The 25,223-nt window shown below is 43.3% G+C and overlaps 1 protein-coding gene across 2 annotated transcripts in view; it reads right to left on the reverse strand.

Annotated features, from left to right (window-relative positions):
* Positions 1-11,871: 11,871 nt before the first annotated feature.
* vps36 (vacuolar protein sorting 36 homolog) overlaps positions 11,872-25,223 on the reverse strand; it is a 53,797-nt gene continuing 40,445 nt past the window's right edge. Inside the window, exons 11-15 of one of the 2 annotated variants that reach the window (XR_013498901.1) lie at positions 24,034-24,098; positions 16,848-16,932; positions 14,183-14,259; positions 13,693-14,100; positions 11,872-13,294 (exon numbers count right to left, since the gene is read on the reverse strand). Coding sequence is in view for 1 of the 2 variants with exons in the window: in XM_078222325.1 (XP_078078451.1) it covers positions 14,007-14,100; positions 14,183-14,259; positions 16,848-16,932; positions 24,034-24,098 (321 nt within the window). In the remaining variant the exon portion in view is untranslated. Of the gene's footprint in view, positions 14,101-14,182; positions 14,260-16,847; positions 16,933-24,033; positions 24,099-25,223 lie in introns of both variants that reach the window. The other variant, XM_078222325.1, reaches the window with a different exon arrangement.

The raw sequence follows: 25,223 nt of genomic DNA on the forward strand, positions 1-25,223 counted from the left end.
TGGCAGAGATGGGCGACATTATGAAAGTTGGAATTAGGCAGACTTTGTGATAGAGATGGATGGAGAGTTAGCTCAGGGTGAGACAGCAAGCAGCCTGAGGTTGCGAACACTCGGTTTGAACCGGAGGCAGTGACCAGGAGCCAGACGGAAAAGGGAGGCGAGATTCAGACACAGAACTTCAAAAGAGGTGGCATGGATTTGGAAGGAGACAACGCACATAAGGAGTTTGGAGAATAAATGGAGATTAGAATTGGGATTGCAATTTGCAAAGACAAAGGGGTGGAGGATGAGTTTCTAGACAAGGGTGGTTCCGAAAGGGAGGAAGTCAGTATGGACAAAGATATGAGGGGTGAGTTAGTCATAGAGTCAGAGGTTTTGGTTAAGATAGATTGGGGAACTTCATTAAAAGGAATGATAGGCAATGACTAATATTTAAGGAACAAATGTATGTATTGTAACAGTTACACATTCTTTTCTGGTGCAAAAACACAAGAAGAGCAGTCCGACCATGGCTTACAAAATAAATTGTTAGATCGAAAGGAGAATCATATCAAGTTGTGAGAAAAAGTAGCAAGCCTGAGGATTGGGAGCAGTTCAGAATTCAGCAAAGGAGGACCAAGACATTGATTAAGAGGGGAAAATGGTGTATGAGAGTAAATTTGTAACATAAAAGCAGACTGCAAACGCTTCTATAGGTACATAAAAAGAAAAGGATTAGTGAAGACAAATGTGGGTCCTTGCAGTCTGAAACAGGAACATTTATAATAGAAAACAAGGAAATGGCAGCGCAATTCAATAGCTATTTTAGTTCTGTCCACACAGAGGAAGGCATAAATAATCACCCAGAAATACTAAGGAACCAAGGATCGAGTGAGGAGGAATTGAATGAAATTAGTATTGCTAAAAAAAAAGTGCTAGAGAAATTAATGGGGCTGAAAGCTGAGAAATCCCCAGGGTCTGATATTCTACATCCCAGGGTCCTAAAGGTTGGTTGTCTTCTTACAAAATTCTGTAGATTTTGTAACAGTCCCAGCAGATTGGACAGTGACAAATGTAACCCCACTATTTAAAAAAGGAGGGAGGGAGAAAACAAGGAATTACAGTTAACCTAACGTCAGTAGTAGGGAAAAGGCTGGAGTGTATTATAAGGGATGTGATAACAGAACACTTAGAAAATATCAATGGGATTAGACAAAGTCAACAAGTATTTATGAAAGGGAAATTATATTCGGCAAACCTCCTGGAGTCTTTTGAGGATGTAACTAGTAGAATAGATAAGTGTGAATCAGTGGATGTGGTGTATTTGAATTTTCTGAAATCTTTTGATAAGGGGGATCTCATAGGGACTTATAAAATTCTAACAGGACTAGACAGACTAAATGCAGGGAGGATGTTCCCGATGGTGGGTGTGTCCAGAACCAGGGGTCACAGTCTGAGGATTCGGGGTAGACCATTTAGGAAGGAGATGAGGAGACATTTCTTCACCCAAAGAGTGGTGAGTCTGTGGAATTCATTACCACAGGGAGTAGTTGATGCCAAAACATTGAATGTATTCATGAGGCGGCTAGCTATAGCACTTGGGGTGAACGGGATCAAAGGTTATGGGGAGAAAGCAGGATTAGGCTATTTAGTTGGACGATCAGCCATGATCGTGATGAATGGTGGAGCAGGCTCGAAGAGCCAAATGGCCTCCTCCTGCTCCTATCTTATATGTTTCTCTGTTCCACATAAGAGGTTAGTGTGCAAAATTATAGCGCAAGAGATTGGTGGCAACTGAGAGTAGGAATAAATGGGTCTTTTTTGAAGTGCGAAGCAGCACCTAGTGGGATCCTGCAAGGGTCAGTGCTTGGGCCCCAGCTATTCACAATAAACATCAATGATTTGGATAAGGGAACCAAAAGTAACATTTCCAAGTTTGCTGATAACATAAAACTTGGTGGGATTGGGAGTGGCGAGGAGGGTGTTAAGAGGTTTCAATCTGATTTAGACAAATTGAATGAGTTGGCAAACACATAGCAGATGCAGTATAAGGTGGATAAATGTGAAATTATCCACTTTGGATGAAGAAACAGAATGGCAGAGTATCAGTTAAATGTTGAAAAATTGGGAATTTTTAAAAAATTCATTCATGGAATGTGGGCATCACTAGCTGGATGTGCATCACTAACTGGACCAGCACTTGTTGCCTATCCCTAATTGCCCTTGAACTGCACGGGCTTGCTAGGCCACTTCACAGGACAGTTAGAGTCAACTACATTGCTGTGGCTCTGGAGTCACATGTAGGCCAGACCAGGTAAGGATGGCAGATTTCCTTCCAGAAAGGACATTAGTGAACGAGATGGTTTATAAAACAATCGACAGTGGTGTTACGGTCATCAGTAGACTTGATTCCAGATTCACCATCTGCTGTGGTTTGATTCAAACCTGCATCCCCAGAGCATTACCTGAGTCTCTGGATTACTAGTCCAGTGACATACAAAGGGACCTGGGTGTCCTAGTACATCAGTCACTGAAAGCAAGCATGCAGGTACAGCAAGCAGTTAGGAAGGCAAATGGTATGTTGGCCTTCATTGCAAGAGGACTTGAGTACATGAGCAAAGATGTCTTACTGCAGCTTACTGCAGACCATTGTCCGCAGCAAACTACCCAGCCTTCAGGAGAACAGTGACCACGACACCACACAACCCTGCCACAGCAACCTCTGCAAGACATGCCAGATCATCGACATGGATGCGATCATCTCACGTGAGAACGCCATCCACCAGGTACATGGTACACACACTTGCAACTTGGCCAACGTTGTCTACCTGATACACTGCAGGAAAGGATGTCCCGAGGCATGGTACATTGGGGAGACCATGTAGATGCTATGACAATGGATGAATGAACACCGCTCAACAATCACCAGGCAAGAGTGTTCTCTCCCTGTTGGGGAACACTTCAGTGGTCACGGGCATTCGGCCTCTGATCTTCAGGTAAGCGTTCTCCAAGACGGCCTTCATGACACACGACAACGCAGAATCGCTGAGCAGAGATTGATAGCCAAGTTCCGCACACATGAGGACGGCCTCAACCGGGATCTTGGGTTCATGTCACACTATCTGTAATCCCCACGACTTGCCTGGGCTTGCAAAATCTCAATAACTGTCCTGGCTGGAGACAATACACATCTCTTTAACCTGTGTTTAACCCTCTCTCCACTCACATTGTCTGTACCTTTAAGACTTGATTACCTGTAAAGACTTGCATTCCAACCATTATTTTGTAAATTGAGTTTGTGTCTTTATATGCCCTGTTTGTGAACTGAAATCCCACTCACCTGATGAAGAAGCAGCGCTTCGAAAGCTAGTGGCTTTTGCTACCAAATAAACCTGTTGGACTTTAACCTGGTGTTGTGAGACTTCGTACTGCAGCTGTACAGGGCCTTGGTGAGATCACACCTGGAGTATTGCATGCAACTTTGGTCTCCTTATCTAAGAAAGGATATAGAGGAAGCACTGAGATTGTTTACCAGACTGATTTCTGGGATTGCAGAATTGTCACATGAGAGATGGGTTGACTGGGCCTGTGTTCACTGGAGTTTAGAAGAATGAGAGAGGTGCGCATTGAAATATATAACTTTCTGACAGGGCTGGACAGACTGGATACAGGGATGTTGCTTCACCTGTCTGGAGGGCCTAGAACAGTGGTTTCCAAACTTTTTTCACAGGGCCGCACTTTTGGAATAAAAATTTGCTCGCGCCACACCAAACAACAAAAAAAAAACAACTCCTAGCAGTGCTTGATTCATAACATAGAACACAACTACTTTATAATATGATCATGGGACATCCAGAAAGTATAAAACAATGCAGCTACATAAAAACATCTATCCATTATTAAATGTTTCTTTGATTGTCCTTGAATCCTCCCGCCACACTTGCCATCCTCTCTCACCACACCAGTGTGGCGCGCCGCACCCTTTGGGAACCACTGGTCTAGAACAAGGTGTGGAGATGCCGGCGTTGGACTGGGGTAAACACAGTAAGAAGTTTAACAACACCAGGTTAAAGTCCAACAGGTTTATTTGGTAGCAAAAGCCACACAAGCTTTCGAGGCTCTGAGCCCCTTCTTCAGGTGAGTGGCCATGGTCTCTGGATATGGGGCAGGCCATTTAGGACTGAGATGAGGAGAAACTTCTTAACTCAGAGGGTGGTAAACCTGTGGAATTCTCTACCACAGAAAGCTGTGGAGGCCAAGTCACTGAATATATCTAAGAAGAAAATAGATAGATTTTTAGACTCTAAAGGTGGGATATGGGGAGTGTGTGGGAGTATGATGGTGAGATAGAGGATCTACCATCATCGTATTGAATGGTACAGCAGGCTTAAAGGGCCGAGTGGCCTACTCCTGCGCCTATTGTCTATGTTTCTGGTGTCCAAGGAAAGGGAGTCATTTACAATGTCAGCTAACTAAGGCAGGGAAGTTGGATTGCAAACAGCTGATTGGGAAAGGGATCAAGAGGGCGTCTCACGAATCAGATGAGTTCCGGGAGGACCACATGGAGAGTAGGAAAGGAAGGTATTCCTGACTGAGGCAGGTGGGAATGTCAGAGGAAATTTAGTTTGGTGAACAAAGGGTTAACAAAGGGAAGGGAGGAACAGCCCAGTCTCAATTTTAGTAGCAAGGAAGTGTATGTGTTCTTGTTGTTGGAGGGAAGGGTGGAGAGACAGGGCAAGTGGCTCATGGAGACAGTTGGTAACAGAGAAATAAAGGCAGAGTTTATCTCTGTGTTCCAGGATGATTCTGCAGCAGTGAGTCACAATTGTCGAATTCCTGAGTAATATTGGCCACCTTTCCTCCTTCCAGTCAGGGTACTAAGTGGTGAATTATTTTCATAGAAAAATTGTTTAACATGCTAACTTTAATCCAGAGGAAGCTATTTTTAATTATTCCTCAAGCGTAGTTTTGCAAAATAAACTGTATTTTCAATGAACAAAGTGGTCAACAACAGTTTTGACTGCTGGCAAGAAATGCTTGTATTACATCCTCCCATCCCCTGAGAATTATACAGTCCTTGGCACACAGTTAGACATAATAACTAGGACTCAAGAATTAGAAAATGTACAAAGCTTCCCCAATTGTCCAGTGGGTACTTGATTTGATTTGATTTATTATTGTCACATGTATTAGTATACCGTGAAAAGTATTGTTTTATTGTGCACAATACAAACAAAGCATACCATTCATAGAGAAGGAAATGAGAGAGTGCAGAATGTAGTGTTACAGTCATAGCTAGGGTATAGAGAAAGATCAACTTAATGCGAGCTAGGTCCATTCAAAAGTCTGATGGCAGCAGAGAAGAAGCTATTCTTGAGTCGGTTGGTACGTGTCCTCAGACTTTTGTGTCTTTTTCCCGAAGGAAGAAGGTGGAAGAGGGAATGTCCGGGGTGCGTGGGGTCCTTGATTATACTGGCTGCTTTTCTGAGCCAATGGGAATTGTAGACAGTGTCAATGGATGGGAGGCTGATTTGAGTGATGGACTGGGCTTCATTCACGACCCTTTGCACTATATGTATTTGCACTATATGCAAGACCAGCCTATGCAAACAATAACGTTCAGCCCTTCACCAGTGCTAAGCCAGAGGGATATCAAGGTGCTTCAGTGTGCTTAGGGTAGAATTATTTCTTCTTCATCTTATAGATTATCAGTAACTTCTGCTTGAAAAATCCATGGGTGGATTTAGAGCGAGGACAGGATCTGATTGTTCAGCGTCAAAAATAGTATGGCAACATTTAGTGTCTGGTCTTGCTTATTGGAAATAAAACAAGTTGACAAAATACAGGTGCCCACGAATCATACTTCAGCATAAGTTACTGCTTTCAGAATAAGAATAAGATGGGGAGAGACTGGGAAGGAAGAATAATTATTCACTGGAGGTTGAAATTAAAATTTCTTGCTGTCAGTCCAAAGCCATTGTTAAATCAATCGGTATATGTAAGATCAAATGCCTCGTTCTTAGACAGAACAGCATTTGAGGAATAATTATTTACTCAAACTTAAAATGAAGCAATTAAGAATGCTCAATAAAAATAATACACTAATTGTTTAATACAATGACTGACGGAGAGGCAGTGGTATTGTGGTATTGTCGCTTGACTAATAATGTAGAGACCCAGGCTAATGGTCTGGGGACCGGGTTCAAATCCCACCATGGCAGATGGTGAATTTGTATTCAATTAAACAAATCTGGAATGAATAGTCTAATGATGACAAGCATAAACTGATTATCGCAAAGACCCATCTGGTTCACTAATATTCTTTAGGGAAGGAAATCTGCCATCCTTACCTGGTCTGGCCTACATGTGACTCCAGATTCACAGCAACATGGTTGACTCTTAACTGCCCTTCTCAAGGATGGGCAATAAATGTCCCAAGAAATAACTAAAAGCCAGGCCAGATCGGAATGATTCTCAAAAACCTACCCAAAGAATCAGCTACTCCCTGCTTGCCTATTTCCAGCATCCGCAGTATTTTGCTTTTATCTATTTCACTGTTCCCTGTCAACTGGTATTGTCCTACCAGTCTTTACCCAACAAGGATATAGTCAGGACGAAATACTGTGGGTGTTGGAAATCTGAAATAAAACAGAAAACTGCTGGAAATACTCAGTAGCTGTGGCAGCATTTGTGCTCAATGACTCTTTGTCAGAACTGATAGTACTTACAGATGTAACAATTTTTAAGCAAGGCAGGAAAATTGGGGGGGAAGGGGATTGCTGAATGAAAAGGAAGGTCTATGATAGGATGGAAAGCAGGAGAGAACAAAATGACAGAAGGCATGAGAGTTCATGGCAAAGGAGTATATAGATAAAGTTCAATAATTAGTCCAATATCCTTCCTGCCAATGTGACACAGTAACCAGAGAATAAATTGTTGCTACAATATCTCAAACTTAGCCACCTTATAACTGTCAATTTGGCTTAGACCTTTGTCTCGTTCATCCTCTCATTTACACAGTCCTGAGATGGAGTGATTTTCTTAATGCAAAGCAGTCAGCCATAGAGCTCGGGAAATATTTAAAATTGCATTATGTTCCAGCATCAGTGAAAAATGGTCTTTTGAGAGATAGTCTGATGAAATGTTGGAATGCGACTTCCTCAGAGAATGCAAATACCAGCGAGTGATAAATTAGCGATGCCAGAATCGATCACAAAAGCATCTCGCTGCCTTTTAGACATTATTTTCAGCAACAGATTGTGAATGTTTCCAAAGGTGGAGGCACACCCCTTTGTTCTCATCTTGTGGTCGCTGAGAGATGTTGGGTTCTGTTCCATGCTTAAAGCTGAGACTTATTAGAAACTATAGCAGCAGCGCAATCACCACGATGGACACTGTCAGAGGTCTGTTGAATCCTGGGGAAGTTGCACTGCTAGGAAGTGTTTTACTCAAAGGATGTTTTTTTAAATTTAATTCATAATAATTGTCATTTTATCATTATCTGTTAGAATAGAATACCGACAGCGCAGGAAGCCATTCGGCCCATCGAGTCTGCACCGGCAACAATCCCACCCAAGCCCTATCCCTGTAACCCCACATATTTACCCTACTAATCCCCCTGACATCTCCCTAACGCTAAGGAGCAATTTAGCATTGCCAAACTAACCTAACCTAAGGTGTGCGGGTTAGGTTGATTGGCCATGCTAAAATTGCCCCTAAGTGTCCTGGGATGCATAGATTAGAGGGATTAGTGGGTAAAATATGTAAGGATATGGGGGTAGGGCCTAGGTGGGATTGTGGTCGGTGCAGACTCGATGGGCCGAATGGCCTCTTTCTGTACTGTAGGGTTTCTATGATTTCTTTCTATGATCTAACCCCCACATTTTTGGACTGTGGGAGGAAACCAGAACACCCAGAGGAAGCCCACGCAGACACGGGGAGAATGTGCAAACTCCGCACACCCAAGTTGGGAATCGAACCCGGGTCCCTGGCGCTGTGAGGCAGCAGTGCTAACCACTGTGCCATCGTGTTCTTTAATATTAATCAGTGAACAGAAACAGGGCTGGAGGAGAACGAGGGCAAACATAATTTCTGTCATCAATAATTCAGGTTAAAAGTGATACATCAACACTTCTTACACAACCACTGTTCTGCTATAATTAGCAAAGACAGGAATTTCAGCCCACAGCTGTCAAGTGGCATGTGTAAAAATTTACTTAATAAAAATCCAAGCCCAGTGGCCACTTGCTGAAAAGGTTCAGCAGCTTCAACATTTCCCCCCACCCCACTCCTGCCAGTCGTAAACTGTGGTTGAGGATCTGATTCCAATTTTAGCGACTAATTAGAATTCTTGGGATGAGTTATACTTGATGCTTTCAGGCAGTTGATTCTGATAAATTGTCGGTTTGCTGAAGAAAGTATTCCTTCTTATTTCTGTCTTCACCACAGAAAAGTAGCAAAATTATTAACATGCTTTCGTGTGCTTTAGATCGCTCTAGACACAACACATTTCAGGGCCTGTTGAGAATATAATTTGCAAAACAAAATTGTACATTCAACTTTTATTAGAAAACAAAGCCATAAAAACTTAGATCACAAAGATGGGCATTGTATCAAAACAAGAATTTTCTATGCTTTCCAGATTTCAAATTATACCTAAATATGGAAACGATATGGGAACTTTTACTTTTTAATAAAATGATTAGAAACCTTCCTTTATTGAATTAATCTTCCGCAGAACTTCAGTCCTTACAAGCGGCTCAGTAATGACTGCCTTTATTCCCCCACAAGGCAGAATGCAAACCTCCTCCCGGCCTATTCAACATAAACATGGTTGTGATTAGGGACTTGCTAGTATAGGAATCACAGGCATAATACCACATTCCACCATGCTACGGGATTCAAAGTCCAAATGCCTTTGCATCATACTGTGAAATGGAAGTAGACTAAATTAAGTTTCTGATATATTTCTTTTTTTTAAAATCACCTTTTCAAATTCAATTTTAAGTGACAATGCCAAAAAGACATTCACTTTCACAGCCTCAGGATATCACAAATTGCCTCCTTGTCAACAGAGTACTTTTTGAACTGTGGTCACTGATCTAATGTAGGAAACACAACAATCAATTTGCACCCAGCAAGACTCCACAAAAATCAATGAGCTAATGACCAGGTAATCTATTACAGGTAATGTTGTTGAGATAAATACGTCATAAAACTCGTGGGAATTCCCATGTTTCATGTCAAAATGATATAGTTGGATCTTTAATGTTTACATGAGGGAGAGGACAGCGCAGTACTGGAATATCTTGTCCAAATCATGGCGCCTCTTTTAGACCAGCACACCCATGGTACTGCACCAGAGTGTCAGCCTAGATTTTGAGCTCAAGTCTTTGGTGTGGAACTGGAACTTTCAAATCTTCCAACCAGAGTCATACGAGTGCAAACAGTGCGGTGGCACAGAGGTTAGCGTTGCTGCCTCACAGCGCCAGGGCCCCGGGTTCAATTCCGGCCACGGGTCCCTGTCTGTGTGGAGTTTGCACATTCTCCGTGTCTGCGTGGGTTTCCTCCGGGTGCTCCAGTTTCCTCCCACAGTCCAAAGATGTGCAGGTTAGGTGGATTGATTATGCTAAATTGACCCCTAGTGCCAGGGAATTGGCAGGGTAAATTTGTGGGGTTACGGGAAGTGCTTGGGTGGGATTGTGGTCGGTGCAGAATCGATGGGCCGAATGGCCTCCTTCTGCGCTGTAGGGATTCTATGATATTCTCTGAGTGAGCCATAGCAAATATGAAAAGATGCTGATCTGCATACAAGTATAAAAAAAATCAAACTCATCTGTTGTACCGTGGCACCATGAAGAAAAGTATTCGATTTGAGGACATGTCAATGACCATCCTTCAATCCTGATATTAAACACAATATTTTCTGGTGATATTTAGGAACCCACTATACCCAATTCTCATACCTCTGGAAGCATTCTGGTACTTTTAAAAATATATATATATAATGCATAAAACGTGATTGTATTACAATAACCCGAGGGAGTGAGGTAGCACTGAGACCATCAGCACGGTGGCACAGTGGTTAGCACTGCTACTTCACAGTGCTAGGGACCTGGATTCAATTCTGGCCTCAGGTGACTGCCTGTGTGGAGTTTGCACGTTCTCCCCGTGTCTGCGTGGGTTTCCTCTGGGTGCTCCGGTATCCTCCCACGCTCCGAAGGTGTGCAGGTTAGGTGGATTGGCTATGCTAAATTGCCCCTTAGTGTCAAGGTAAATTAGCAGGGGAAATATGTGGAGTTATGGGGATAGGGTCTGGGTGGGATTGTTGTCTGTGCAGGTTCAATGGGTTGAATGGTCTCTTTTTTCTGCACTGTATTGATTCTACCATCTGATTAATAGAGGATGATGGAGGGAGATTAATCCATATTTAACAAAAGGTGTATACCAAACTAGAAAAATATGATGCTTACCTGGATCTAGAATGCAGTGCCCTGTTTGAATCCCCTCACAAGGTGGGGAATATCAATAATGTAGCAAATGTTTAGAGGATAGCAACCAGAGTGGTGCTTCATCTTAGGACTCTTGGCTGTTAGAATACTTTCAGGTAACTTTCAGAGAATACTGGGACATTGCCCCCACTGAAGATACATAGACTTTGAGGAGGTAGGGTTGTAGTCTTTAAGTGGTGGATAGAATCATAGAATCTATGGCATGCAGACAGGCCCTTTGGCCCAAACTGGTCCATGCCGACCAAAATGCCCATCTAAGCTAACCCCATTTGCTTGCATTTGGCCCATAATCCCTCTATATTAGGAAATACATCTCCATACAAAAACATTGGGAGAAACTGGGACTCTTCCACAAACTGCAATTGGTTGCAGATTCATCATGATCTGGTTAAATGGCAGAGCAGACTCATGGGGTTAAATGATTCATCCCTCTTCCTACGTAGCTACTGCAGTGCTATCATGTACAGCAGGGTGTAATTACACCATTGCATATTTATATAGGCAGTTTTCGATAAAAATAGGGACAGTGTACAACTTTAAAGTGAAGACTAAATTCTTCACCAGGAGAGTAAACAGTTGGTCTCAACTATATTCCTTAAACATTATCAGGTTTACCCATTACTGATGTCAGCTTGATTGGTCTACTTAATTTCCCCCTTCTCATTCTTGAACTGCCACACCTCCCAAATCCAAGAACGTGAGAAAAAGATTGTGATCAGAACCTCTTATTTCATTTCCGGCTTCCTTTAGCATTCCCAGATGCATGACGTCTTTTCCACTTTGCATCCCACCAGCTTTTCCAGTACTCCAACTGTATTTATAGTCATATCATTTTGTTCCAACATTTCTTTTTGCATACTTCCAGTATCACTTTCACTTCGTAGAAATCAAGATTTCATTGCGTGTACCAGTTCAAATATCCCAGCCAAACAAAGAACAAAGAAAAGTATAGCATCAGGACAGGCCCCTTGGCCCTCCAAGCCTGTGCCAATAATGATGCCCGAACTAAAAAATCTCCTGCTTTTGTCACTTTAATCAGCCTTCCTTTTATTAGATTTTTATTTTACATCTTTCCAATTTTTGTTTTCATTTCTCTACATTCAATCGGTCCATCCTTTACATCCCTTCAATCAATTCTGTTCAAGTGGATGATTAACTGAGCATAGACGGAGAGGAATAAAAACAGAAAATGTTGGACAAACTCAGCAGGTCTGGCAAAATCTGTGGAGAGAGAAACAATGTTTCGGGTCTGTAGAGTTCTGGAGTGGGCAAATTGTGTAGTTTTTTATTTGATTATTGGTGTTATTTTCTGGTGGGCCGAGCTCTGATCTTAAATGCTTCAGTCGAGAATCTTCGGAAGATGAAGAAATACAACTAAAAATGGAGGTAAATACAACTTTTTATTTATGGATCTAAAACATCTTCCTCTCCTCTCTCCCACTCCATCCCACCCAAGAAAAGTTGTACAACTGTTTCAAAACACATACATGTTGTCAATTGTAGACATTTCCCCCCCCCCCCCCCCCGTAGCAGGTTGTATCTCTAATAAATGTTTATCACTGAATTTAATGCGTCCAAATTATTGGCGGCTGCAGCAGGTACCATTTCTTTTCCCGGAATAAACACAATGCATCACAGTAAAATGGGAGTGTAAGAGAACACATTTGACACAACAGGTTCAAATGTACGGGCTCACACTGCTGTATGGGGATGCTGTCCGATAGAAGCCTGTGACAGAATTTTCAGCTGGCACTACCCACTGACCATTTGTTTGGAAAATCACGGGCAGTGTACTCCCAAATTTCCACACTGCCCTGCTAGCAGGCGTGATTCCCTGCCCACAGCACAGATTCGTAAAATTGCTTCTTGCAGGAAGGGTAGACCAAACTCATCAGAGATGCTAACGCGATCAAGTCTTGGTGTTCTGACATACAAATGAATGCTGAAAACAACTCTTTTCAATCTTTCAGATCTTCAGAATTGAAACATTGCAAGACAGAGTCAGGGGCTGAGCTTCCTGAGCTTTGAGATCCAATTTGGGGGGGGGGGGGGGGGGGCGTGGGGAGGTGTCTGTGTGCACGCGGATGCAAGTTAAACAGGTCTGCCCTACTGTATCACAGGTGGCATAAAATTCCTTCTCTCATTACATTATCCATTTGATGCAAGTCACCGACTGATTTGACCAAACTCCAGCCTAGTTCACCTCATCCACACGTCTGACATTCATGGATTAAGTAACTCCCGGCCCATCTCTTCCTGAACTTTCTCCTGGATCATCAGCATATGGCAGGAATAATACCAGATTCAAAAGATCCTAATCAAGTAAAGCTAATACTTGCAAATCAGGCGGCGAACAGGTAACAGATTGGAGCTACAAGAGGATCAATGATATAGAGATAGTAAATGACCTATTTTTAAAAACATTTTGTTCCCGTGTCCATTCCATCATCCAAAATCCATAATCTGCCAGTTTGAAACCTTAACCCAGACAATGCAGAGTAACGACTCAATGGAATTTAATTTGCCAAGTAAATGCTGAACAATTATAATGATGCAGGATTTTTAACAGATCCCTTGCTGGATCGAAGATCTAAACTTCTCTTTCACTTGATACCTGCTCCCCTCTCTGCTTGTGTCCCATCTCTATCCCCAGTGCTTTGGTTTGATTTAAACACATCATTCCCATTTCTTTCTGTCTGTATCCTCCCCTTCCTTGATTCTGAATCCCTCAATCATTCCAATAGATTCTGCCACCTCGAAGGATTGTTTTCTGATTACTTCCTGGCCTTCTCTTTATACTTGTTCTAAAATGCAAAAAAAAAACAAATGAAAGCAGTGGCAAAAGAAAATGCAACAAAAAGGGGAATACATCAAAAATAAAAGGCAGTAGAACAAACACTGGATGATCAGAGAAAACTATCAACTGAGCAAGTCAGAATTAAATAAGGTAAAAAAAAGCACACAATGCTGACTCGAAAGAATGCAAAAACAGTAAAGGCAAAATAGTGTTTTGATGATGGTTGAGAATTTTAAAATGTTTTAAAATTTTGACAGAGTTTAATTTTCATATATCAAATGGAAAGAAACTCGGGGTTACTGTTGAAACTTGAAATAAAGGTCTCCATTATTATAGCAAAATAACTGAAATTAATCTTCATACAGTACGTAGGAAGCTAAGAATTCAAACTTGTGGAAGTCTTACCAAAAGATTTTAACTTGACTTTATGAGGTTGACTTCATCAGGATTGAATCCCGGCTGCGTAATGCCACCAAATAAAAATCTGATTCAACGCCAAGTTAAAGCAGAGCTAGGACCAGACCTCTTGCTTATGCCACGAACGCACATTGGAACCAGAGTCCAGACCGTCATTTAGTTATCACTGGCTGAACTTTCCTATGATGCACGCGTCTTGATGTCTGAAGTGCCCAACATCCTGAGCTTGATGGCTGTCCAGTATTTCTGCAACCTGTGCCCCAGCTCAATCGGAAAATACTAACTAAGACGCAGCTGAATTTTCAGTCTCGTGTCAGAAACAAGTTCGGGTAAAATCGCAGACTTTCAACTGAGTCATCACGGCACAGGTGGCCAACTTTCTCTGCTAGCAGCAGCCTGGGTGAGAGAAACGAAAAGGTAAATGTGTAATAACGTCCGGTGAAACACTCAGATGTGCACTTTTGAAACAACCATTTACCTTTCTTTGGCCAGGAGTACAGAAATGCCCACCAGCTTAGCATACTCTTCAGAACTAATGAAACCTCTCTCTGACACCTGTATGCAGAAAGAAAGGAAAAATATCCTTTAGTGTTTGTTAGACAACAAGGGGGGGAAAGTGGTGGCGTAGTGGTATTGTCACTGTACTAGTAATCCTTGATTTGATTGGATTTGTCTGTATTAGCATAGTGAAAAGTATTGCTTCTTGCGCGATATACAGACAGAGCATACCATTCATAGAGAAGGAGAGAGCGTAGAAACTAGTGTTACAGTCATAACTAGGGTGCAGAGAAAGATCAACTTAATGCAAGGTAGGTCCATTCAAAAGTCTGACGGCGGCAGGGAGGAAGCTGTTCTTGAATCAGTTGGTACGTGACCTCAGACTTTTGTATCTTTTTCCTGACGGAAGAAGGTGGAAGAGAGAACGTCTAGGATGCATGGGGTCCTTAATTATGCTGGCTGCTTTGCTGAGGCAGCGAGTAGTGTAGACAGAATCAATGGATGGGAGGCTGGTTTGCGTGATGGATTGGGCTACATTCATGACCTTTTGTAGTTTCTTGCGGTCTTGGGCAGAGCAGGAGTCATACCAAGCTGTGATACAACCAGAAAAAATGCTTTCTATGGTGCATCTGTAAAGGCTGGTGAGAGTTGTAGCGGAAATGCCAAATTTCCTTAGTCTTCTGAGAAAGTAGAGGCGTTGGTGAGCTTTTCTTAACTATAGTGTCGGCATGGGGGGGACCAGGACAGGTTGTCCAGTTCTGGATTTGAATCCCACCACTGAATTCAAAATTGAATTCAATAAAACCTGAAATTCAAAGTTCAGTGATGATGACCATTGTCGACTGTTGTAAAAACCCATCTGGTTCACTAATAGCCTTTACCTGGTCTGGCCTACATGCGACTCCTGATCCACAGCAGCGTGGTTACCTATTTGTAAAAACAAAATGCCCTCTGAAATGACCTGGCAAGCAATTAGGATGGGCAATAAATGCTGGTCCAGCCAACCTCACCCACATCCCGTGAATGAATAAAAAAGGAACTAGTTAGCTGGGCAGTATTAAAAAAAAGAGCCTAAATACATAATATTAGTGTTTTATTAAATGTGTTATATGTGCAGTGGGGACAGGTCGCCATTTCAGATAATTTTGACCACATCCAGAAAGCAGGCCTTTTTCTCCAGGGAGGAAAAAATAAATAATGACAAGTGACCTTTGGTGTTTTTCCTGCCACCTCTAAATGGGCAACTGATCAGGTGCAGCTCACATGCTTATCATCCTAGGTAGGGACAGATATGTAGAGTGGACGGGTTATAGCTTGTTGAAATATGCTCTAAAATTCTGGGGCTCTCATAAATTTTCGGGGTAGAAATTCCGCCCAGGTGATGGCAGTAAACGGACTGGCTGCCTGTTATGCTCAACGCCCGATATTCAGTTCCACTGCAGTCAACAAAACCACTCATCAGATTCCATGGATCTCTACGTATGGTATGTTTTGTCCGTGTAGCGGGCAAGAAACAATACTTTTCACTGTGTCCCAATACATGTGACAATAATAAATCAAATCAAGGAGGCATAAAATGCAGCCCATCCAATAATGCCCCTCTGTGTATTGCCGCTGAGGTAAATTTCTACATGCCCAGTGATTCACACCAACACTTTCTCACACATTTTTGCAACATTACTATGCTTACTTATATAGAAACATAGAAAAACTTTGGTATATAAATAATCTACTCCTGCTGATTTATCGAGTTTTGGGCCTTTCAGCCTATGTCTTCCCTCTCATACACGTCAAAACTAATAATTCTGCCCCATTTATCTCAGCTGGGAATGGTATGTTTCTCATCATCTTCCCTTGTGAATGTTTGCAGCCCGTGACCCCTCGTGATCGTCACTTCTGATCTGGGAAAAAGCTTCCCACTGTTCACCCTATCTATCCCTTTCATAATCTTGTACACCTCTATTAGATCTCCCCTCATTCTCCGTCTTTCCAGGGAGAACAACCCCAGTTTACCCAATCTCTCCTCATAGCTAAGACCATCCTGGTAAACCTTCTCTGCACTCTCTCTAATGCCTCCACGTCCTTCTGGTAGTGCGGCGACCAGAACTGGACGCAGTACTCCAAATGTGGCCTAACCAGCGTTCTACACAGCTGCATCATCAGACTCCAGCTTTTATACTCTATACCCCGTCCTATAAAGGCAAGCATACCATATGCCTTCTTCACCACCTTCTCCACCTGTGTTGCCACCTTCAAGGATTTGTGGACTTGCACACCTAGGTCCCTCTGTGCTTCTATACTCCTGATGGCTCTGCCATTTATTGTATAACTCCTCCCTACATTATTTCTTCCAAAATGCATCACTTTGCATTTATCTGGATTAAATTCCATCTGCCACCTCCCCGCCCAATTTTCCAGCCTATCTATATCCTGCTGTATTGCCCGACAATGCTCATCGCTATCCGCAAGTCCAGCCATCTTCGTGTCATCCGCAAACTTTCTGATAACACCAGGTACACCTAACCCAACCTGCACATCTTTGTTGTGGTAGATCACTGCCCCAATTGGATATCCTGCAAGTGATCATTTAAAACTTGGGTAGTTTAAACATTAGTTTATTGATTATTAAAAGGAAAATTTCTTACAGTTTCTACTGCTGAAGCAATCATTTCATCTTCGTTGTGAGACTGTAGCTGAACCACCATCACTCCACTGTCAAAAATACGCAATCTACAGGGAAATTTAAATTTGTTTCATTAACATAAACAAACCTTCACATTTAGAAAAGCTTCCAAATAATAATCGTGTTCTCCCAATATTCTGTAAACATGTGTAACATCTTTACAGTAGTTCACTCCACCAACCATTCACTACCGACCCCTGACCGTATTCTCCCCTCTTCTGAGACTGGATTCCATGTAGCCCTCGCTCGAAGTGTGCAAGCCTCAACAATGAGCGAGTGCCAACAAAGTGTTTAACCATGAAACCAAAAGAGAAAACTCTGGCAGCATCCACAAGGAGAGAAGAGAGCTGATTTTCCAGCGTTTTTTCTTTTTTGATTTCAGATTCCAGCATCCGCAGTAATTTGCTTTTATCCAGTGTTCAACCATGAAGGTCACTTTTAATAGACATGCTGATAGGAGTTACTGCACAGGACCAGGAGCAGGAACACCCACATCTCTCCTTCTCCATTTGCAACACACACCACCACCAACCCACCATCACCACCCCAATCATGTTGGCATTGAAACCAAAATGCTATCTTGGCTTAAGACCGGTCAGATAGTGAAGCAGAGCTTGTGGTGTCCATGGTCTAATGCACCACATGATGCATTTCACTATCAGAATGCTCGATCACAAAAGGCATCATATTGCTTTTTATTTTTGTTAGGCAACACTTGAGACAACAGTTGAGTACCGACTGTACAATCATTTCTTTTTCTGATCAATTGCTCTGACGAAGGGTCATCTAGACTCAAAACGTTGGCTCGATTCTCTCTCCACAGATGCTGTCAGACCTGCTGAGATTTTGCAGCAATTTTTTGTTTTTGTTTCAGATTCCAGCATCCAGAGTATTTTGCTTTTATTTCTTTTTCCTTCTCAGGATGTGGGCGGCACTGACATTTATTACCATTCTTAGTTCTCCTCTTTGCATTACGAGTCAACTATAAAACTTGGGACTGGCGATACAAGTAGAGCAGCCTTCCTGAAAATATTTTTTAAAAATGTATTCTTGGGACGTTATATTCACTGGCAAAGCCAGGATTTATTGTCCATTCCTAATTGCCCCTGAGAAGATGGTAGAGAACTGTCTACTTGAAGCGCCGCAGTGCCAGTGGTGTAGGTACACCCACAGTGCTGTACGGGAGGGAGTGCTAGGACTTTGACCCAGCGACACTGAAGGAACGGCGATATATTTCCAAGTCAGGATGGTGTGCAATTTGGAAGACCTGGCAGGTGGTGATTAGCCACATATATTTATATGGCTGATCCAGTTCAGTTTCTGGTCAATTGTAAGACCAGGATATTGTGGTTGATTCAGCAGTGGCAATGACATTGAATCTCAAGGAAAGTAGATGAGATTCTCTCTAGGTGGGGATGGGCATTGCTCGGCACTTGTGTAGCGCTAATGATACTTGCCACTTGTCAGCACAAGCCTGAATGTTGTCCAGGTCTTGCTGCATCTGGATATGAACTGCTTCAGTATCTGAGGAGTTGCGAATGGTGCTGAACATTGTGCTGAACATTGTGCTGTCATCAGTGAACATTCCCATTTCTGACCTTATGATAGAAGGGGGTTAATTGATGGAGCAGCTGAAGATGGTTGCGGCTAGGACACTATCCAGCGGAACTCCTGCAGTGGTGTCTTGGGACTGAGCTGATTGAATTCCACCAACCACAACTATCTTCATTTGTGCTAGGCATGACTCCAGCAAGTGGAGAGTTCTCCCCCAATTCCAATTGACCCCGGTTTTTGCGAGGGCTCCTGGACGCCATACTTGGTCAAATGCTGCTTTGATGTCAAGGGCAGTCACTCTCTCACATCGTCGTAAGTATCAGGCAGATTTCAAGGAAACAGTGTTTATTCCTTGAATAAATCTTCCTTTTCAACTCGGGAGAATGCAGTTCCCAATTCGACTTTCATATTCCATGAATACAAACAGTTACAAGGCCAGATCCCTGATAAATTTTTTATTTCTATTCCCTGGCCTGTTTTCACATGGACAGTTTTATGTAGCTTTTCCCAGATGGAGAAATGTTAATTTTGCTGAAGTCTTAGTTGAAAAAAGAACAAAGAACCCTGTATTTAAAATACTGCTGCAATAAAAACATGAATTTCATTCCAAATGTTTTAAAGGGTCTTTGTTAGCTATATTTGTTAAAAGAACGGGTACAAAATACAATATTGGCACATCTTTATATATTTGAAATGATCGTCAAAAACTGATCAATTGTTTCAAAAGGCTGACAACTAAGAAAAGGCCTTCACGATAAGCTGATGGCCTGTCGTTACATTGGAAGTGCAAGAGGGACAACAGGCTTCGTAGAATCCGACAATGCAGAAGGAGGCCATTCGGTTCATTGAGTTCACAATCCTACCCAGGCCCTATCCCCATAACCCCATGCATTTTATCCTAGCTAGTCCCCCTGACACGAAGGGGCAATTTTGCATGGCCGATCCACCTAACCCATACATCTTTGGACTGTGGGAGAAAACTGGAGCACCCGGAAGAAACCCATGCAGACACGGGGAGAATGGGGCCATGGAGGTTTTGGGGCCACTGCTGTTTGTAATATTTATTAATGATCTGGATGAGGGTATAGTTGGGTGGATTAGCAAATTTGCTGATGACACCAAAGTCGGTGGTGTGGTAGACAGTGAGGAAGGGTGTCGTAGTTTGCAGGAAGACTTAGACAGGTTGCAAAGTTGGGCCGAGAGGTGGCGGATGGAGTTTAATGCGGAGAAGTGTGAGGTAATTCACTTTGGTAGGAATAACAGATGTGTTGAGTATAGGGCTAACGGGAGGACTTTGAATAGTGTGGAGGAGCAGAGGGATCTAGGTGTATGTGTGCATAGATCCCTGAAAGTTGGGAATCAAGTAGATAAGGTTGTTAAGAAGGCATATGGTGTCTTGGCGTTTATTGGTAGGGGGATTGAATTTAGGAGTCGTAGCGTTATGTTGCAACTGTACACAACTCTGGTGCGGCCGCACTTGGAGTACTGTGTGCAGTTCTGGTCCCCACATTACAGGAAGGATGTGGAGGCTTTGGAGAGGGTGCAGAGGAGGTTTACCAGGATGTTGCCTGGTATGGAGGGGAGATCCTATGAGGAGAGGCTGAGGGATTTGGGATTGTTTTCGCTGGAAAGGCGGCGGCTAAGAGGGGATCTTATTGAAACATATAAGATGATTAGAGGTTTAGATAGGGTGGATAGTGATAGCCTTTTTCCTCTGATGGAGAAATCCAGCACGAGGGGGCATGGCTTTAAATTGAGGGGGGGTAGTTATAGAACCGATGTCAGGGGTAGGTTCTTTACCCAGAGGGTGGTGAGGGATTGGAATGCCCTGCCAGCATCAGTTGTAAATGCGCCTAGTTTGGGGGCGTTTAAGAGATCCGTAGATAGGTTCATGGACGAAAAGAAATTGGTTTAGGTTGGAGGGTCACAGTTTTTTTTTTTAACTGGTCGGTGCAACATCGTGGGCCGAAGGGCCTGTTCTGCGCTGTAATGTTCTATGTTCTAATGTGTTGGAATGTTAGCTACTGCTGCATCTCAGACCACAATAAGGTGAGAGAGTGGTTAGCACTGCTGCCTCACAGCGCCAGGGACCTGGGTTCGATTCCTGGCTTGGGTCACTGTCTGTGCGGAGTTTGCACATTCTCCCCGTGTCTGCGTGGGTTTCTTCCGGGTGCTCTGATTTCCTCCCACAGTCCAAAGATGTACAGGTTAGGTGGATTGGCCATGCTAAACTCTCACTCAGTGTACCCGAACAGGTGGCAGAGTGTGACGACGACTAGGGGATGTCCACAGTAACTTAATTGCAGTATTAACGTAAGCCTACTTGTGACTAATAAATAAACTTTACTGTTCTCCAATTTATCCTCTTCCTCTGTGCTTCAATTAACAACCATTCCTTAGTTGCTTACTCAGTCTCAGGATATGGCTGTCATTGGGAATGACACATCCCTCAAATGCGCTTACAGGGTCACTGTAGGCAGCAGTTACGGTGGGACCAGGCAAGGCTTTATTTAGTAACAGCCTGAGAATTTTTACCGATAATATTTTACAACCAGATTTTAAAAACCGAACTCAAATTCATAAGCTGCCATGGCAGGATTTTGACTCATTTTCTCTGGAATATTAGTTTACGTTTCTCGATTTCTAATCCAGTAGAGATCACAACACCATCATACCCACTATTAAATCTGGGGCTCTTGTCTCTCTGACCAATGTCTTCTACATCAGCAGAAAGCTGTAGTTAATGTTATTTCTCATTGTTCTGTTCTTGCTGTTCATTTGCCCCAAGTAGATTATTGGGAATCTCAGATAAGCGTTGACCTCACAGTCAGTGCCTGCTGTACCAGCCGAGTGCTCAGTGAGAGGACAGGATTAAAATTTATTTATTAGTGTTACAAGTGGGTTTACATTAACACTGCAATAAAGTTACTGTGAAAACCCCCTCGTCGCCACACTCCGGCGCCTGTTCGGGTACACTGAGGGAGAATTCAGCATGGCCAATGCACCTAACCAGCACATCTTTCGGATTGTGGGAGGAAACTGGAGGATTATTATCTAAATGGAAAGAAATTACAAGATGCTGCAGTGCAGAGGGACCTGGGGGTCCTTGGGCATGAGACGCAAAAACCCAGTCTGCAGGTGCAACAGGTGATCAAGAAGGCAAATGGGACGTTGGCCTATATCGCAAGGGGGATAGAATATAAAAGCAGGGATGTCTTGCTGCATCTGTACAGGGCGTTGGTGAGGCTGCAGCTGGAATACTGCGTGCAGTTTTGGTCCCCTTATTTGCGGAAGGATATATTGGCCTTGGAGGGAGTGCAGAGAAGGTTCACCAGGTTGATACCAGAGATGAAGGGTATTTATTGATTATGAGGAGAGACTGAGCAGATTGGGTTTGTATTCGTTGGAATTTAGAAGGCTGAGGGGGGATCTTATAGAGACCTATAAGATAATGAAGGGGCTGGATAGGGTAGAGATGGAGAGATTCTTTCCACTTAGAAAGGAAACTAGAACTAGAGGGCACAGCCTCAAAATAAAGGGGGGTCAGTTCAGGACAGAGTTGAGGAGGAACTTCTTCTCTCAGAGGGTGGTCAATCTCTGGAATTCTCTGCCCACTGAAGTGGTGGAGGCTACCTCGTTGAATATGTTTAAATCACGGATAGATGGATTCCTGATCGGTAAGGGAATTAGGGGTTATAGGGATCAGGCAGGTAAGTGGAACTGATCCACTTCAGATCAGCCATGATCTTATTGAATGGCGGGGCAGGCTCGAGGGGCTAGATGGCCTACTCCTGCTCCTATTTCTTATGTTCTTATGAAACCCACGCAGACACGGGGAGAATGTGCAGACTCCACACAGATAGTGACCCAAGCCGGGTCCCTGGCGCTGTGAGGCAGCAGTGCTAACCACTGTGCCATTAGAGTCTGCAAATTTCCAACACTACAGCATCATTGCTTTGGCTCGGACACATGAGGCAATTTTGGAAATGCTACCGAGTAGACGGCAAAATGAAAACACGGAGGAAAGATCAAACACTGAATTTCGAGCCCAATGTGATGCTGACCTTTTCTCCTGCGCCAATTTCTTTGGCCAACACTCATCCCCAGCAACACTCATCCCTCGTCTACCGAGCTTTTCCTCAAATTGGATTCCACTGGGATACCAATCAGGCTGGCTGCTTTATCCTGGATGGTGTCAAGCCTCGAGTGTTTTTGGAGCTGCACTCATCAGGCAAGTACAGAGTATTCCATCACACTCCCGACATGTGCCTTTTCAGCGGTGGACAAAATTTGGGGAGTCAGGAGGTGAGTTACTCGCCTCAGGATTCCCAGCCTCCGACCTGCTCTGGTAGCCTCAGTTTTTACATCGCGAGTCCAGTTCCGTTTCTGGTCAATGGCAACCTTTACCCCTAGGATTCTGATCAATGCTCCCCCCCCCCTCCCCCGCCACCCCCAGGATTCTGATCAATGGCACCCGCCACCCGCCCCCCCCCCCCCCCTCTCAGGATGCTGATAGTGGGGAATTCAGCGATGGCAAAGGCAGTGAATGTCAAGTGGCAATTTTCCTGTTTGTCATGAGCATTCAGTTCCTCTACACCGCAAACCTACCAATTAAACTTGAACGAAGGCCCAGCCAGTCCTCAGCCACCATCACCTTCACTCAGCTGGACTTGTTCTTAAATTGAACAACTTGGCCTTTGACTCCCCTCAGCACTTCCAAATAAAAGGCGTTGCTACGGAAACCAACATGGATCATAACCATGGGATATGTGGGACATTCTTTGTTCCAGAACTGCTCAGGTCCCCCTCCCTCAGCTCCTTTTCCAGCGCATTGACTACTGTGTCACTGTTGCTTCTTCCTGCTCTTGCCCTGAACAAGAAAATGGCATCAACTCTGTTCCCAGTTTCCACCCTTCCCTCACCATCCCAGGGCCCATTTCTGCCCCTTCCTTTTCTTGACTTCACTATCCTCATTTCTGGGAGTAGACTTGTTAAGTGATAGGTATTAGCCGACCAGCTCCACTTCCTCTCACTCCTTCTCCTGTGAGGACTCTGCTCCAGTCGCACAGCTTCTCTGTTACACTTGTTCTGATCATGCTGTCTTCCACATCCAGCAAGTCTGATATCGCTCCCTTTTCCCCCACAACTGACGATTACCTTCCACTGTGGTTGGCAGTGTGCACCCGTGGCCTGTCTCCCAATTCCTGCCCTCACCTCTTTCCCTCACCACTTGATCTAAAATATCTGTCACCATTTTTCGGCCGTGTGGAGCTATCACATCGAATTACAGCACAAGCCTGATTTTCAGAACATATCTTGTTTCAATCACTTTCTCGTAGTGAATTAAAAGAAAATGTTCCCATTGAATTCCTCTGTTCAATATGCAGTCCTCGCTTCAAGATAATACTGCTTTCATTAGTGCTGGATACAAAACAGAATATGCAAAATATATGTGTGAGCTGAACCAATGTAAAGTCTGTTGAGAGAATCATAAAACTTGCTGTACAATAAAATTCTCTGTCTCCCTCCTGACAACACTATGACACACACATTTATGTGAGAGACTGATGCATAAATAATATATGCCTACTTGCCTCATTGGTAGATTCAGTGCCTCAAACATTTTGCAAGCATTCACTAAATCTTCTGGAGAGAGAAGCTAATGGGAACAAAATGAAAACGTGACAATTAGAAGTTTATTTGTAAATGAGTGATTACAGATGGCAAAGGCTGTAAAAGAAAAAGAGAAACATTTTGCACTACATTTTATTTCTGCGGCAGACAGCAAAATCTAAACACTGACCAAGTGCCAAATAGCAAATACCGAGCTGAACAAAAAATGGGCATTGATTTTTGAACCATTTCATTTCACACTCCGTACACTCAGTTCAAATAGTTTTCCCATTTAATGCAACGAAGGAGCAGCCCACCCTGACTTCCTCCAGATGGTGAAAGTTCCGCTCCATGTCTTTCACCATTCAAGCAAACTGCTGGCTGACCAAGAACAAGAATTGCGTAGAGAAGTGGGATTGTGTGCTAATGGTCTGCCGTCGAGTCATGGGTTCAGAATATCGCACTTCCATGGCTGTCACTTGTCAAAGCTAAAAGCAGAATACTGCTGATGCTGGATGTCTGAAATAAAAATGGACAAAGCTGGGAAACGCTCACTATCAACATCCAAGGGGTAAAAGTTGCCACTGACCAGAAACTGAACTGGACTAGCCATATAAATGCTGTGGCTATTTTTGATTTGATTTATTGTCACATGTATACAGAGTATATATTGTTTCTTGCGCGCTCTACAGACAAAGCATATTGTTCATAGAGAAGGAAACGAGAGTGTGCAGAATGTAGTGTTACAGTTATAGCTAGGATGTAGAGAAAGATCAACTTAATGAATTAAAGCATTGTTAGAGAGTTTAAAAGAGTTAGAGCGAAGTTTCTACAAGAGCAGATTAGAGGTTAGGATCCCTGCGGTGAGTAACTCACCTCCTGACTTCCCAAAGCCCGTCCACCATTTACAAGGCACAAGTCAGGAGTGTGATGGAATACTCTCCACTTGACTGGATGGATGCAGTGTCAACACCACTCGAGAAACTTGACGCTATCCAGGTCAAAGCAGCCTGTTTGATTGGCACCATATCCACAAACCTTCACTCCTTCCACCACCGATGCACAGTGGCAGCAGTGTGTACCATCTACAAGATGCACGGCAGGAACTCCCCAAAGCTCCTGAGGCAGCATCTTCCAAACCCACGACCACTACCATCTAGAAGGACAAGGG

This window comes from Mustelus asterias, chromosome 10 (genome assembly GCF_964213995.1).
Source record: "Mustelus asterias chromosome 10, sMusAst1.hap1.1, whole genome shotgun sequence".
Taxonomy (NCBI): domain Eukaryota; kingdom Metazoa; phylum Chordata; class Chondrichthyes; order Carcharhiniformes; family Triakidae; genus Mustelus; species Mustelus asterias.